The following is an 18,188-nucleotide window of genomic DNA, read 5'->3' on the forward strand; positions in this document are numbered from 1 at the left end:
TCGGGGCTTCTGTTTCTTGCAGGTTCTTTTGAAACTCCTCGACAATTTGGGGCCAATACAAAAATACTGTCCCAAAGTAGGATATTTCCGTCCAATGCTTGATAATGATTCCTTTATTCTGTGGCTCCATAAAACAGTAAATTGGAATAAGATCATAAGAAGGTGTCCCCAGTTGAACTCCCAAATACTGGCTGGTATTTTTCCTTCTTCCGTGTGGGCAATAAATATTTGCTTCAAAACATTGCTTGTTAATGTTGATTTGGCATCTTTGTCTTCTAAGACAAATTATTTGAAATGTGGCAGGATATGAACACAAACAAACATTTCGATTTTCCTACTTCCCACATACACCCCCCGATCATGACGAATACATGAACCGATCAACTGCGGTCAACAGACGCGATGACGATTCTAAACACACGAGTGAGAACAAACACTCCTTTCCTCAACCCTTTCAAAGATACACAACAGCATGGCTTTAAAATTCCGTCATCAAAGTGGCCATAAAATCACGTGTGAAAGCAACAGACGACCTTATGGTACCTGGCTGTGGAAACGTGACGAAAGACGTGGTTAATACAACAAAGAAAGAACGAGAATTTCTTACCTTCTGCGCTCTCATTCTCTCCGCTATGAACGTTACACCGGTGCTCTCGTGTGAGGTAAGATTTAGAGATATCCTTGAGAAAATCTTGGCTTGGTAACAGGGCAAAATTAATCAACTAACTTCCAAGACCTTGTTCCACTTCTGGCAGAAGGTCCGTCCAGATTTGCTGTTGAATAACGATAGAAAAGAAGTGATTAATGATTTTCTCCCAACTTCTCACTTTTTTCTTAGCTTTGTTCTCAAGCAAATTTCAGCTCTATAGAAATCCGTGAGGCTCTACTCACTTCCTGGGGGGTCGCGAGGTGTGCGACCACAATTTCAGGATGCATAGCATGTTTATTGCCACATATAAATTTACTACATGTGAGATGTGGATTTTTGGTTTTCCTTGCGGGTGGGATTGTGCAGAGGACATTATTTTTCCCCAACGATTCTTGCGTAATAAATCACAAGCTAAAACTCCAAGGATCATCACAAAAATCAGGAATATGCGCACAAGTTTTGCTTTCCATCGTTTAAGATTTTTCGTTCACTGCTTACAAGACTGATTCGAATGGCACTTCATGCATTTCCTAATGCTGGTGTGTGTACTTAACTCTGAAAAAAAAAAACCCAAAAGTTAGTCTTCAACAATGGAAGGTAAACAGGCCAATGGCAATGTTCGGCTGCACTTTTGATTGCATTCACCTTTTTAATTCTACATATAATTAAAATTTCCTTTGCATTTGAGAGCGTTTGCTATTAGAGAAGAAAATGAAAACGATTCCAGGAGCCTCGCCCATACCAAAGAAATAATTTGTCTTCTTGATGGGGACTAGTTAGCTATTTGCAATATAATAAATAGACTCCACATCCCATCCCCAAATACCGGGAAAAAATCTCTTCAAAATTAGTTTTGCTCCCCTTGTAAGCTTCTAAACACGGAACCTCTTATATGTACCACGTTTTACTTTTATTAAAAGGCCACTTCACAACATTTACCATCACCAGCAGAGACGACTGCTACAGAAATCCCAAAGAATATTATGTTACACGCACTTAAAATTACAAGTAAACACTTCGTTTTAAGCAAAGGTTACTTTTTATCTTCTCATTGAAAGCATCAGAATAAACAAAACGAACACTAAAGGTGATCTGAAAACGTGAAATCATTCTTGAATTTTACAAGAGTGTATTTAACTGTGGATTACAATTTAAGAAAAAAATACGCAAAAATAAAAACAAGGACTGGTGTCTAGTAGAAGAGCTCATTTGTACACGTTGAAGCTCGTGGAATCAAATAAAAAAAAACAGGCTACAGACAAAATACAACATGTCTGATATTATTAATGTGATTACTGCTTTTTGGAATGTAAAGTGAATTAATTACATATTTTCTCCAATTCAACAAGGGAACAAGCCATTTGGTCACACGTGTCCTTTTATCGTCATATGCGATCTCAATAAATTGAAGATATATACAAAAAAACACTGAAATCTTGTTTAAGCTGCTCGCTACATTTCGTTGTACTGCGCTTTTAACGGCGACGAAAAGACATAAAAACACAAGAAACACAAACGAATAATAGTTTCATTTCCCATGTTAACGATACGCGAGTCTTGCCCAATCTAAAAAATGTAAAAAAAAAAGAAATCTTTCAATCCCTTTTGTTAAACGGCAGAAACACAAGCAATTAAAAGACCATATTTAAACATAAAATATACGAAAAACAGATTTTGACAGGGCGAAAGAATGGGTAGCAGTACACTGTTTTAAACGACCATTAAACATTTATTAAGCACTAGGTTAGTCTCTTCTATGGCAAGCTTATGTCTTGCACTGTAGAGTAAACTTGACAAATGATCAGAAGTTGGCTATGATTAAAGATGCAGCTCAGGTCCATCCTGGCCACATGTGCAGAACAGGCCTACAGTCTTCTTCTCTAATGTTCTGACTGGAGGTGCGGAGAGGAGGTCGGTGGAAAAGTGCGCTGAACAGGTGGAGAAGGCGCAAAAAAGGAAAAAAAAAAAAAAAAAACACGTACATCTATGGCTGTGCAAACCGCAGTTCACTTATTTCTTCTACAATTGCGTGGGATGTTCTTTGCTTTGTATCGTTGTATTTTATTCTGCTGAAATTACAAATGGAGACAACGTTTTTCTCCTGGAATTAGGTTTCCCTGAGCTGGTTTTGGAGTTCATGATCCTTTTTCTGGGTCATTCTATACATACACATGTTTAGAGTTCATATGGTATGTAGGCCACCTCTGTGGGGCATCACTTGGGATCTCCCACCTCGTAAAAGTTGAGCTCCCTGTCGGCAAAATGTTAACCCTTCTGTTACGTCCAAGAGAGTTTTTTTTTTAATTCTTCCCTTCCAAAATTTGGCGGGCCACTGTTATCGTTTATAAAGCAATTAAAAAACATAAGTGATCGTCTAATGTCGTGTTAAACATTTTAATCAACTTCATTCCAAGTCATTAACACGTGTTCTACATTTCTTTTTGAAATGAATGGTCCATAGGCCTCATTTACCTGAAACGATGACGGTGGTGTGTATGAACTCCCAAATTTAACATTTAATACTTTCTAGGTACATGTTATAATCTCACCCATTGATTTTCTCCCTGTATAGAGCTGACAGAAACATCAAAGGTAGACAAAATTTGCATAAAACACGTAAACTTAATTAAAACCGGTGGTAATTAATTTTATGCGTACAGATGACCAGCGAGGAGGAGGTCATGAAGCCTTCTGAGAATCAGAGGAAAGAAAACCAAATTTATGATTTGATAATCAAATTCCAAGCACAACCCGTATGTTAAAAATAGTATCCTCAAAATCGGTGTATTGAATGCAGAGCAAGGAATTAATAAGAATTATTTAAAGAGGTAAAACGTCTCCTCGAATAGTAACAGTCTTCACCCCAACACGATTTCTAAGCACGAGCATCACTCAGCTCTCATAATTCCGTTGCGATCTCTAGCCTATAAGTTGTGCAGTAATAATAATTTTGATAATCGATTTTCCGCGAGCAGATCGAATGATTGATGTCGGTCCTCGCTTTTATTAACCCCACCGTGGCAGCAGGGAAGTGACAGAAATGTAGCGCTTAAAACAAAATTACGAAACATATAACCTCGCAGAAAGTCGTAAATAACGGTTCCGCGGAACGAACGGATCGGACGCCTGTGTTTACTTTAAAGGCGCTTGGCAAAGAAGTGCAGTAAAAATTTATGGAGGGTATAATTGTCCTGCCTAACAAACAGCATATCGTAAATCTCAGCCAAGGGCTACTTCACACAGGGAGCAACGGGTTCGACGCTGGACATCCAGTTGTCAGTTGTCCTCTCTCTCGTGTGTCGGTAAGCGGCGGAGACGAGCAGAAGAGAACCACACTTACCCACGTTTACCACATTAACTTTCTCATCCTGGGGTAAACCCGGCGATCCGTGTGTGCGCGCGGCCATTTGGTTATGTGGTTAAGGGAAGTCGGACCAGAAGTGAGAGAAGGGATTGGTGTGTCGGAGGCTGGTCCTGAGCTGGGGGTCCTGAAGGGGAGTGGACGTGACCCTTCGGAGACATCGCCACCGTGGGTTCCCCGACAGGACGTGCAGGGCGCTGAAAGGCTGACCGCTCTGCTCACACGGACACGATGGCTCCGGCCCCCGGGTGCTGAACTGATTCTAAGAATCATTATGCGCGGCAATTATTCCGCGTGAACATTCTTGCCAAGGTGGGACAATCGTTTCATCCATGCTGGAGCTGACCAAACAGGAGCAAAGATCCATCACTTCACATATTTAGCAGAAACTTTTCTCCAAAGCGACTTCCAATGAACTCTAGTGTTATGAGCCCACACACCTTATTCACCACGGTGACTTACACTGCTGGATACGCTACTTACTATAGGTCACTCACCCATACATCAGTAAAAAACACACACTATGGGTGAACCTGAACAGCATGTCGTTGGACTGTGGGAGGAAACCGGAGCACCCAAAGACTTACACTGCTAGATACACTACTTACACTGGGTCACTCATCCATACATCAGTGGAACACACTCTCTCTGTCACTCACACACCATGGGGGAATAGCATGTCTTTGGACTGTGGGAGGAAACCGGAGCACCCGGAGAGAACATGCAAACTCCACACAGACTGAGCAGGGATCGAACCCACGTCCTCTCACACTACCCAGGCGCTGTGAGAGAGCAGAGCTACTCGCTGCGCCGTCGTCCCCTCCATCATGTACTAAATGTATCTTATATCCCTGACGTTGCCCGTCTTTTCTCGTTTGCGAAGCTGCACCACTTTCCGCAGCGCAAGCAGAGTTGAGAATTCACGTGAAAAGAGCAGCCGGCGGGCTGTACACGAGAGACCCGGATGTGGAAGTGGGAGAGGAAATTTCCGCCGAGCATCTGAGCGCGAGGTGGCCTTTCCGGCGGCGCACGCGCCGCCTAACACGGCGAAAACAACCCACGGAGCACAAAAACACCTCGCACGTTAGAAAAACGAACCCCTAACTTACTAACGTGATATTTAACAATGTAACATCCAGCAGTCAGCTTTCCCAAAACGCTTCATTAACTTTCCACTTAACGACCAACATTCTTAGGAGAAGGGAATCGGGCGCTTTCTAAAATATACATACGTTTTGGCTCAGGTCGAACGCATAAATTCTCGGCAACGTTTTAAAGCGCAAGCGCGTGGGCCAACATTTCAACGAACTTACAGCCAACATTGTCAGACGTATAAATCAAGCAGTGTTTAGGATCGATTGAAAGTTCATCACTTAATACAGGTTACGGAGCCCTCCTAAATCAGACTAAGCATTTTGCATCGGAAATAATCCACAGCAAATCCCCCGTAAAAAAGTGCCTTTCTCGAGACGACGCGCAATTCTTTCCCAAGGGTAACACACATGTTGCGCTCACTTAGTGTCAGACAGTTGTCCAGATTGCTCCGGCAAGGCAGAGCGATTCCGCATTACACGAAGACACATAAATGTTCGTTCTCTAACCTCAAAGATCAAAATGAGTTATTCTACCCAACTGCAATTAAAGGGGAAAAGAGGATTAAAAGAACCGTCTTACTCGAAAGCTGTGGCCGAGGTCCCCGTCTTCGTCATCCCACATGGACGAAGTGTAAATATCAACTACATACTCCCCTAGATGCGAATTTGTGACCGAATTTTTCTTCACACAAATTCGGATCTACAGGGTATATATAGAAGACAGATAAAACATCTTCGCGATACGACTGCTGTGGCTCCCTTGAACTGTGTTTCATTCAGTTGCTATTATTATTATTATCATTATTATTATTATTATGTGTAAGTTATTTAAAAACAGCACACCCCAGATGGAAAAAAATTGGGTGATTTAACTGTGCTGAAGCCATTTAATTAAACTACCTTAGAAATCTGAGTGCAAAAACATATTTAGGGGAAAGTATTTTTCTTGATTTTTTAAAAAAATGATAGATGATAATGAAACTAAGCCTGTAATGGCAAATGACACTTTTAAATATAGATTTGTGATTTAGTTCAAGTACAGTTATATAAAACATTTGAAATATTTTTTTTTTGCACATAAATTCGCATATTGTTTTCGCACATTATCATACAGGCACAAATATGATATTGCATGCACAATAATTACTGCCACCAACTGATTCCTATGCACAATCTTTACTAACAATTTTTCAAGCTACATGATACACACGCAGTCGCAGGCCTGTTCTCTACCTGAACTGGGAACAGTGGTAGGCCGGATGGTATGAGTGACTTTGAAAAAAATATCTCTTAATTATACAGATCTAAACATTTCCATAAATAACACAGATGCAAGTTCATTTAAACGCCTTGTTTAATATAAGCTTACAAATAATTTTGAACTTTTCAACATAAAATTACATGAAAAATAAAAAATGCCAAATCATTCCACAGAACAATAAAATGAGACACTCGTGTCATTAAATGCGTGTCTAAAAGAAATAAAGAGCGCACTTGGATTCATTGTTTGTTGAGAGAAGAACTGCTGAAAATCAATCGTGAACGCACGATTATATGTCTTAATTCTCATTGCAAATAGGCTTTAATACGTTTAACCAACGTACCAAGCTCATTTTATCTTTTAAAACCCCGGAAAAGATAAAGTCCCTCAAAGTCTGTGTCCTAACAAGATTTGATGCCACGCGTTTCCAATTAAGAAAAGCGCTGATACCTCCCTGGAGTCCAGGACCTTCAAACCCTAGCCATCATTTCTGAGCAGAACAGCAGCGCAGAACCACGAGCTCGTTATCAGGGCGACGTGAAAACCGTCCCATAAAGGCATTTATGCAAAATAAATCTGCCTGCAGAAAAGCAGCATGTAAAAAAAAAAGGAAAAAAAAAAAACTACCGCATCTCCATCCCCTCCATCCAGCACGAGCTGGACCTTCTGCAAGGTAAAAAAGAAAAAAAAAAGAAAACCCAAACACACCAACACCTGCTGCCCAATAATGCTCTATATGAAGCTTTAACGTCCACTTACTGTGCTCAAGTGATGTTTTTAATTGCGTTCTTTTTTTTTTTTCTCTACGGCAGATGCTAGAAGCGCTCCGTCTCGCGGTGCTGCTGCGGATTCCACCATTTTTTTCTGACCCCACCGCGCAAAGTTCACCCCGTTTCTCTCCTTTCTTGTTGTGACACGATTTTAGCCAGTGACCTTCGCACATGCAGAAGAGGAGCACGTAAGCTCTCCAGTCTGTATTTAGAGGACCAGGGGACACGCAAAACGGAACCACGGCCGATTTCGTCCGCGGGCCGAGCGACGATTTTCGCTTTTACGAGCAACGACACGACTCTCTCTGCCCTGCAAAATAAACAATCCGCCACAACTAACAATGACTGTGACAAACCGCCGGACCTTCTAATGCGTTTTGCTGCAAACTTAACTTTGCATTAATCGCATTCTCTGACAGTCTTTGTTAAACTGCTAGGCGTGTCATGACTCCAATGCATTTTAATATTCGTTAGACGCGCTGACCTCCGTTTCACCCCTTCGTCTCTTGTCTTTCCCTGCAGCAACTTCTATGGTAACGGCGATATTGAATTCTCCCCAGGTCATTAATTTGGAGAAAATGCTCAGGGAGGGGTTTGCGGAGAATGCAAAGCAGGGATCGGATTTCTAAAAATAGCTAACGAGACGTCTTTATTTTTCCATCTTTTTTTTTTTTTTTTTTTTTTTCTCTCGAGGTACCATTATAAATTGAAATATTCCGAGAAAATAATATATTATCTATTTTCTGTCGGTACATGTCTTCTAATTTGTGGACGTCACAATATAATCGCATGTTCTGCTGAGAAAGTGTGTATTTGCTTAATAATTAAACTTAACGCGACACTTATGAATTGGAGTAGCAATATCTGCGTCTGTAATATTTAATATCTTTGCGTCCAGCAGAACAGAATAATTGCAGTAGGACGATGAATCTCAGTCGAATATAATGGAAAAGGTACATTTTAAATCACTAACGAGGAGATGAACCCCATTTGAAAAATATTTTATGCAATTATTGCCGCTTTCTTTTTAAGAATACTGTCATATGTTGAACACCATCATTATGTAAAGCTGGCCTAAATATTTTGGCAATGTCGTTATGTTTTATGAAGGGAACTGTAATTTCTTTACCATTCATTTGTGACTACGGTACTGATGCAGCTGAAATTAGTAATGGATCCACAAATTTCGTTACTTTGCAATCACTGCACTGCTGTGACCATCTTACTGGCTGCGTTCAACTTCTTCGTCAATCAAATAAAGGGGGGAGAAAAAAAAATCGAAAAATGCATGTGCGCGCGTGTGCTTCAGCACTTTCTGAATAATTTTAACATGCATTCTTACTCAGTCTCGACATTTCTCAAACTGTCAAGTTCCCTCTACACGTTTTCCCCTGTGAAATCGCCGAGATTCCGTGTACTTTTAGCGGAGAAGCAAGTAACAAGTGCTGTTCATGTCAAAACTACAGCATACAAGTCCAAACGACGGCCAAGCAGTCACACATGAGCTGCTTATTTCAGTATCCAGACTTTTCTTTCGCAGATGCATTTTACGCTTTAATGTACTTGAATGTGGCAACTCAGTGAAGAATAATTGTGAATCATTCTGAATGAACCACTCTTAAGACTTACCTTCAATTTTGTGAGCAAGGTTCTGTGAGCACTGAAAAAAAAGCAACATTTATTCAGCCGAGTTTTAAGATAATAAAACGTGAAAGGTAGACTGGAACTGGATACCATTCCAGTTCGTTAATGAAAGAATTAATAAATTACTTGCTGTATAATGGAGACGGCTAAATGGTTTAGGATTTATTTTCCTATTATAAAACAGCTTTTGTGTTCACGATATTCAACTATTCAATTATTCCTGAATTATAAGCCATCCTTTGGTGATAAAAAGCCTACTGCTTCCAAGCGCAACAACTGCAAAACATTGCAGATGGTAGAATAACCTAGAGAGACTCCAGAACAAACTAAACCACACGTACAGATAAAACACGAAGTCTACGGCCCTTTTTGCTCTTTTGGGCCTCTGAAGCTGTTGGTCTGTACTTTTCTTTAGTACCCTCAGACCTGACCGTTGGTAGCACCCTGAAGGTCAGTCTCGCTCCTCGTTCCTTCCCCTTCCCATCATTTCTCACATCTGCTCGCATGGGTCCATCTACAGCACCTCAGTCCGCCTCCTCCTGCTTCCTTGCCTCTCATTCCCGTACCTGTTCGCCACTGACTTCCACCAGCTGCTGTAGAACATGGTGAACTGCACACAGTCAAACCATCAAATCTCACATTTTGAACTCCTATAATGAACCTACCTTCACCTCTAATACACAGAGAGACAAAGAGCCAAGAAATTAAGCACACCTTTTGAATTTTCCTTCTAATAGATAGATAGATAGATAGATAGATAGAGTCACTGCACTTTAACTGCATGGGAGACTGAAACCCAGCCAGTTACCAGTACTAACAATAGGCAGTTATGGGTCAGAGAAGTATTTACGGTTGTTCACGGTGGTTCGTGGTGGTTCAGGGTGGCGGTGGACTAAAGCGGGCTCTGCTGGTGATAGAGATGCGTTGCAAACCGCAGAATTGCTTCTTCACAGCGCAGCTTCCAGCCGGAAAGTCCATCCAAACACACTCAGTCGCCACAATAACCAATTCCACGAATAATATTCAAGCAAAACAAGAACGATAATTTTATTTTTCTGCACGTCACATGCACCTATTACAGTAATAAGACACACACATTAATACACACTGCACAGCAATGACATTTGTGCGTAATTGTTGAGTTATAACGCTGTGTAAATAGAGAAATATTTAAGATCACCTCAAATATTTGAACAATATCTGAAATTAATCTGAAATCATATATTCCTGCAAATACAAGCATGAGCGCTATTACAATCGAGCCTTATCTAAAAATGCCTATCACGGTTAATTATTACACCCATAAAACACTCAAAAGGTTCATAATTATTTCCACCCATATATCCATCATACTTTACAACAGCGAAACGCAGTAAGGCAACTGGGAAAAAGTGATTTTTTTAATTCCAGTTTTTTTTTTTTTTTCCTTTCTGTTTCTGTGTAACTCCTTTAAAAGATAAACTCGAAAGCAAATATAAATACTTTAATGTCGCTATTGAAACATCGGCGATGGCGTCATTATGTGTGACAAACACGGTTTATTCCTGTCAAACGGCGCAGTGTAGAGCCGATAAAAACACTCGTCTGCTGACCTTGGAATGATCCTCGCCCTATGAATTATTGATGAGACGTGAGCACGGATCGCCCCCCATCAACGCGCGAAACATATTACACTGTTAAAACGGCGATTTAATCGTTCGAAATCGTCACAATGAAACGTCTCAGAGCCTCGGCCAGAACACTTTAGTTAGTTGCCGTTAACAGTTACACGCGATAAAACAAGCGAATTACGTTGTGTTTGCGAAGGTAAAGTGGGAAATTCCCAGTGTAATTAAAATACTTTCAGCACAGCCAATGTAGAAGACAAACATAAATATGCAGAATTAAGGAGTGAAGTACAAGGGCCTTAAGGTTGAAACATAATGCACAACGGAAAGTGGCTTTTAAAATCCCGCTAGCACACACACACACATATTGCTTATTATTATTATTATTATTATTATTATTATTATTATTATTATTATTTCTGAGAAATCCGCGGTTTAGGGTTTTCACTCGGACCTGTGCACACTTCTTGCGTTGTATTTAATAATGAAACACACTTGACGTACTCTGCAGGTTGTTTTATAACAGTACAAAAACAACGTCACGCTGACACTTTTTATGATTTCATTATGAAAAAAATCAAGAGTAACATTTATAATTCCCCCGCTGTTAGAAAAGTAGAATTTTTTGTTAGGGCACCGCCACATCCCACACAATATTGACATCCTCATTATTAATGACCACTATTAATGTATCATTTCCACTGCATGAAACACTTGAAACACTTGTGAAACTTCCTAAGCTCTAATAAAACTTTTATAGCTCATGAGCGCCAGGCCCGACTCTCCTTGAGGAGGGAGTAGGTCTGTGTGGTCATATGGAGTGAATGGATTCGTTAAAGAAGAAGAAAAAAAACACCTTTATCGACAGATCTTCATCGCCTCGGATCGTCCTCCTCATGGTATCGTTAAAAAGAGGAAGCAAAAAAAAAAAAAAAAAAGAATTAAACAGAATTCGGCTCCAGTTTCACTTTCCTGTTTAGGCTACTCTTTGACACTCCCGCGCTCCACCAGGGAAAAGAACAAACTCTACTGAAATTTACAGGAAATTCAACATCATAATTTTCAAGACAGTACATGTATACAGTGTAAGGATTCTGATGTGTAAACGCAGGGAAGGAGAGGCATGATCAATAGCTGAGCTATAAACCAAAGATGTTGTGACATTCGAGCAAAACCCTTTCCACGCTGTTATTAAGTACAATAGAAAAAACTGAATTTTTTTTTTTTCGCTGTTGTACTTCCAGGCTTTTCATCAAGTTGCACTTAAATTGAAGTAACAGATAATAATAATAATAATAATAATAATAATAATAATAATAATAACGAAACTCCTGACTTTTTTTGCGAAGGCCAATTATTTTCAAAGAGTGGCCCTCTATCAGCAAATATTTCATTTTGCAGGAATTCTCCCAGGATAATGTTTTGCAACTGATCCAACACTAATAAAGCGGCATCTGAGTCACAAAGTGTTTGATAAATCAAAAAGCTATCATAATGAAACCTATCAGGACTTCTAAAATAAATACTTGTCAATTGCCTAACCACACGATTATAATGTAAAATCTGTACGAAACAGCATTTTATATGTTTTATTTCCTTGCACGGGCCGTCTACAGATGCCAGCTGGTGCTACTGAAGTGCCATTCCCACCAGATCCAGAACTTTCGGTACACTTAATAATGAAAAAGCACTGCATCCTAAGCTGTAAAAGCAACGTAACATGAATGACACATCAGTGATTTCTCATCCCATTTCTAGAACAATGCACACATTTTCATGAAAAGACACCCAGCAGGACAGAACATTAACTTTACAGAAAAGTCTTCATGTTGAAGTACTACTAATTATACGCTTTTGTAAAAATACATATTTCGTTGTGAACCCGGGTTGTTTAAATTCTTGTCATTTGAAATAAACAGGATGTTTTGCAGCTAGGGGATGACAAACGTAATATCTAATTAAAGCCCCTGAGCTATCAGATAACCACAGAGCAAAACTTTTTGTGGATGTTTTCCCACTGTGGTGGAATCAAAACTGGGACTGAAGACACGCATTTCCATCAGGCAGCCTTCTTATGCAGTATCATATCCGCACCATCCACAAGAAAATATTCCACTAAAAATATCCCTACATAGATATGCAGCACAGACATAGGCTGCAAATATGAAGCAGTCTGCGTGAGCTTTGTGGACATAAATACAGACGTGTCACGCAGGGACCAAACTTTATCTCCGAGACAATATACTTTGTACTTGGAATCACAAAAAAGACTCTTAATATGACACATCTGCGTACATCGTGGTGCTTTGACAGTTATTGAATCGCCCCTCACTGTGGACTGAAAGATCGATGAGCTCAGACATGCAGCGAAGAAACTCTCATTTGATCACTTAATGGTTCGGGGTTTATAAGAAGCTTCTATAGTTCCAAAATCAATAATACCTGTTACGAGCAGGAGCTTCATTCGCAGCACCAGCGACAAAATGAGACTCAGAAACGCAGAAAAGCATCGGACGAAAATGACGAAAAGGTGGACGAAAATTCCCCACAAACTAAGTCATATTTAGAGCCATTTATATTACACGTCGTTGGAAATCACGGCTATTTACACACAGCGGTGATTTTCCCAAGTTTTTTTTGGAAGCAAAATATACTCAGTTTTCACTTGAAAGGAAATTCCAGACCATAAATGAATACTCGTCCTAACTAAGTACAGCGCGTGTACTTGTACTTGCGCATCCTTCAGCAAATTCAAAAAACTCAACTTCCAACTTTTGTACTTTCATCATGGCTGCTCCACATATCTTGTACCCTGACTTACGTTACACAGTGACACTGTAATATACCATGTGCTGTCTCACAAAACAAGTAATTTTAACCACTGGAAAAATATTCAAATATTTTTCATTTGACCTTGGAATCAAGGCAGAACTTCTTGAGAAGGGGGGGGGGGGGGGTTGAGACCAACACTTTTTTCGCTACTTCAAGATGCTAAAGTCAGAGAAATATGTGCGCGTGCGAGGGCACACACACACACACACACACACACACACACGTGGAGGCCTAAACCGCCAGTGAGGCCTAACCCTACTTCAGGTACGCAACAAGCTCGTGTAGGAACCCAAGGACTCACCGCCACAGTGCAAGAGCTCAGTCCAAACAAAGTCATGTCACTGCAATTAGGGATATTTCCGCTCCCCTCATCCTGACGACGCCAAGTAGATCTCTGAGACACGAGACTACGGGACCTGAGTGACGAGAATTAGCGGAGCTCCAAACGCAAACAGGGCAGCTGCGTGCAGGCGCCACTTCACGGCTTACTTTTACCTTTTTCCTTTGCTGGATTTTCAGCCCTGGAAGCGGTCTAAGCGTCACCAGCATGCTAAAAAGTAAAAGACACATTAAAGTGTCAACTCCCCAAAAAACAATAAAACTAAGTTGAGCGCCCCACGTGACCGAGCAGAGCCAGTAGGGGCTGCTGTCCGTCCCCGGCCTGCGCGATCCCCGCGCGCCACTCAACCAGCGCTCGTCTTAAAAAGTCGCAGACAGCCCTCTTATAACTTTTGGCACAGTTTGGCAAAGCTCTGAAGGAACTGGAAGCGCACTGTCAAAAGCTGAGCCATGGCGGTTCGCTTTCTGGTAGGTCTTCGCAACTCTCAACGTAACTTCAGTAGTTCCAAAAGGTGGAGCAGTTCCCGGTGCTTACTCTAGATAAGAAAGGGCATTTGTTTATTTTGGAGAGAAAAAAAAAAAAACTTACCTAACCATAACATACTAGCTTGTGTGTAGGGAAATAAAATGTCACCCACATTTTTTGAAATCTAGGACACAAAATCTATAGTCTGAACGTTGCACATATTGGGTCCCACGATGTATCAACCCAATACCTGCGCCTCAAAGCAGGATACGACACTGTCTGCACATTTGACAGTAATTCCTGGTCGCAGACAGACAATTTGAGTCTAGTGAGGCTAAAAAGTCTAATATAAGACTACAAAATTTCGAATATAAAACTCACGACATTTTTCTGGGATGATCGTATATCAAAAATATATGATCAGCCCATCTCAATCCAGCTGGAATAAATGAAACAAATATGGTAAATGCATGTCTGTGTAAGTGAGCTGCGCAGAACAATGTCATCCGTACTGCCACATGTGCGCAACACGGCACGAGTTTGCGCACGACGAAAATACACGAGTACTCGATAAGGCTGGTATGAATAAGAGGAACTTTATTTAACTCCAAGCGACAAATACAAAAAGCTCATTGGCGAAAAGCTGACAAGCAGTCGAAAATGACAACTTTATGTGTCATACACTCTGCTCACTACATACAGCAAATTGGTCACATTAAATGCCTAATATATACATTCTGTATGGAACATTTACGATTCCAAAATATACACATACATCGTTCTCGAATTGTACACACGTTTCAACGGAGAGATTAATAAAAATCTAGGTTTTTTTTTTTTTACTTTTTTCAAAAAAAAAACCTTCACACATTATAAGCCTAATGAAATGAACCAAACTTTAATATACTTTTTAACATAAAGAAGACTCAGAGCAGACTCCAGCACATATGCCGCGGGAGTAGGTTTACCTTTCATTTCTGGACAGAGGACCATTGACCTCTGAAAATCATGAAATCAGCACACAGATCGCAAATAAGTTATAACATTTAAGAGCTCACATGCTAACGTGAAGGAAAGCATCGACATAGCACTATACACATGAACGATATGTATATCCACATTAGCAGCACCGGGGTGCATTTATCTTGTCACTTTTCTGAATATTTCACTCAATAAAAAATAACACCAAGATGAACACAGGTTTGCATTAGGAGAACCACAGTAGATTTTTTTTCTCTGTCTAAAACATCAACAACATGCCTGAAAGGTGCTTTTGCTATACAGTAAATTTGTGTTAGCTTCATCTTATTCATCTTATGCATTTACCTTGTACACTTAGGGTTGGAACGCGCTACCTGCATTAACCAGGCTCATACTTTTCATTTTATTGTCTTTCTTCCATTTCATCCTCCTGTTCTGAAACCAGATCTTAATTTGGCGTTCGGAGAGACACAGCGCGTGGGCTATCTCTATCCTCCTCCTGCGGGTCAGATATCTATTGAAATGGAACTCTTTTTCCAGCTCTAGGGTCTGGTAGCGGGTGTACGCTGTCCGGGCCCTTTTCCCGTCGGGTCCGGTCATATCTGAATAGCGTGGACAAAAATGCAATGACCGTTAACGGGGGTTCACCAGCACAGCATGACAAAAACCATTGTTTTACATTTCTGTTTTTTTTTTTTTTTTTTTTTTTTAATTTTTACAACTAAGAGTGCAATTGTGCGCATGCAGCTGCAACTTAAATGCACCGATTTGCAATTTCCCCGTGCAGACAGTTTCAGCGACATGTGTTGCAGAACGTAATTGCCGTCTCCTAGAATTTAGTCAGCCAGGTTTTTAAGCGCAGTGCACGGGGAACATTTCCTTTCCCATTATTAAGAAAATGCTTGGTTATTGGCTATTTTCGCGTTTACATTCTAGCCACAGCCCACTTTGGCCCCTTTCTTTCTTTCATTTTCATCGCTTTCCCAACTCGTCCCGTTTTACTGCGCGTCCCACTACAATGCATTCAGGGATGTTCCCATGCGTATTGTACGTTAAGTTTTCAAAGAGGGGCCAAAGGGAACTTCGCCCATCTCCCAGCCTTTCTGCCCCTTTCACTCGATTTTTATCGTCTTTCTTTACCTCTCAAAGCCGGCTACCGCACTCGAAAGATTTATGTGGCTTTCAGCTCAGCTGCTGCTTTAAAACAGACAGTGAAGCGGGCAATAGCCCTTAGCCAAATAATAATGGGTCGCAGAGCGCAACGGCCATCCTTATGGAAAAAAACAATTAATACAGCATATGTACCATGGCTTATGTGCAGTTTCCGCATCCAGGGGAATATCTGTGGCGCCCTCCCATCGCTCGCTGCTGTGGTGGTGGTGGTGCTGGTGGAAATAGCTGCAGGCTCCTGCTGCTGCTGCTGCTGCTGCTGCTGCTGCTGCCCTGTCCGTGCGGCGGAGTTGGCGCTTCTTTTCGTGCCGTCTTCGCTCTCCGGAGCAGCGCCGCTGTCCTCGATCTCCGTGAAATGTGCGCTGTTGCCCGGGTTACTTTTGGCCGAGCCGGACGTCTGCTCTGGAGGGTTCGAGGAGCCAGTTTTGGGTCCCAGTTTGTCGCTGTTGGAGCAGAGCAGCTCAGGGGACGGGAGCGAGCAGCTGGACGGCTGTCGGAAGCGCGCATCGGGGTCTGGAGACTGGAAGCCCCGGGAGTTGTCCCCAGCAGCCACGAAATGGCCAGTGCTGCTTGAACGATTGACGCTTAGGTCCATTCCATTGTAGGTGTAGCCGTAAGAAGCCGAGTGCATTGTGCCGGAGTCCCTGTACGAGCCGCTCATAGCGCCGTTACTGCTACCATAATTCAGTAACTGATAGTCGGGGCCATTTGGATAGCGCCCTGAGAACGAGTTTACAAAGTAAGAGCTCATTTAGCTTATTTTAGGAGCCTTGATTTGTAGATGTTGGTCGTTATAAGGCTGTGCTTCACGATTTATGATGTATTAATGAATTATAGCAATGCACTGTACTTCGTTTTTGCTATGTATGTAGCCAAATATGGGAGTTGGGGGTGCGCTCCGGTAACCACGTGCTTCTGTTGACCAGTCGTAAATTCTCACTGATGACTTCAAGGGGTAATTCATGCTCTATGGTTACAAATGATGACGAGATGAGAATCGTTGGGTTCGAGTCAATGCGTGACTCCTAGTGGCCGCCTTGTGCGCGCCGTGTTGGCGGAGAGCGTCCCCTGCCGGGAATATAATTTATTGCGAAACATTTTCCAAGTTTTTATGAGTTGCATATTCGCTGCTCGTAGATATAAAAATGATTTGTATGCAACATTATCCGGCATATCAGTCCTTTACGTCGGCATATTTAGCGTATTTATAGACTTGCATGGAGTAATAAGTAAATAAGGCGATGGCTCGAACATGCTGTGTATAATGCCACTAATTTTTTATGTTAATCGAGGTAAAACTGAGTACTGGATTCCAGGAAAACTCACCGAACACCACTTTGGTATATAAAATGGTTTTAGAAAAGTCCGTTTATTTAAAAAAAAAAAAAAAAAAAAAAACACATTTTGTCCCGTTATTTTTTTGAAACCGCGAATCCTAAAATGCAACATTTTCAAATTATACCATGAGCTGATGTTGTCGGCAGGTAAATTAATACCGCAGGCGTTTCGTTCTTTTGAAATGTAGGAACTGCGCAAACGACAAGCAAACAGCTCTCTGGAGATGGTGAAATGCAGTCCAAAATACAAAAAAGGGAGACGTTTTAGATAATTTTAAACTATTTTGTTTTCTCTTCACAAAATCCTTATAGTTTCATGGGATCATTCCGTAAACCAAATTTAACGCAGCCCCTCACACACTTCTAATTTTTTGAAAATATATTCTAATCAATATTCAATATGCAATGAAATCAATATGTCATTTCCTTATGCACTTTTACACTGTCGACGCAGTCAGTATTTGCACTTGTAAAACAAATACAGTATTGATAGGAAAATAAAGTCGATAGAAGACGATAGAAATCAAACTTGTGGTTATTTAAAAAAAAAAAAAAAACTGAAGATTATGCATAAATTATTTTTTTTCCTCGGTTGGCATTCACCTCATCTGCTCATTCATACAGTGTTCAATTAACCTCAGATACCAAACACATCAACGCCTTTTCGCGTGTTGCAA

General features: G+C 41.0%; 1 protein-coding gene across 1 annotated transcript; it reads right to left on the reverse strand.

Annotated features, from left to right (window-relative positions):
• Positions 1 to 15,244: 15,244 nt before the first annotated feature.
• Positions 15,245 to 16,972, reverse strand: LOC108937292 (homeobox protein Hox-B5a-like). The gene is made up of 2 exons (XM_018757120.2): positions 16,310 to 16,972; positions 15,245 to 15,606 (listed from the first exon to the last, which is right to left on the reverse strand). The coding sequence occupies exons 1-2, from the start codon at positions 16,923 to 16,925 to the stop codon at positions 15,359 to 15,361; spliced, it is 864 nt and encodes a 287-aa protein (XP_018612636.2). The 5' UTR covers positions 16,926 to 16,972; the 3' UTR covers positions 15,245 to 15,358.
• Between the last annotated feature and the right edge of the window lie 1,216 nt (positions 16,973 to 18,188).

Source organism: Scleropages formosus, chromosome 8 (assembly GCF_900964775.1).
Source record: "Scleropages formosus chromosome 8, fSclFor1.1, whole genome shotgun sequence".
NCBI lineage: Eukaryota > Metazoa > Chordata > Actinopteri > Osteoglossiformes > Osteoglossidae > Scleropages > Scleropages formosus.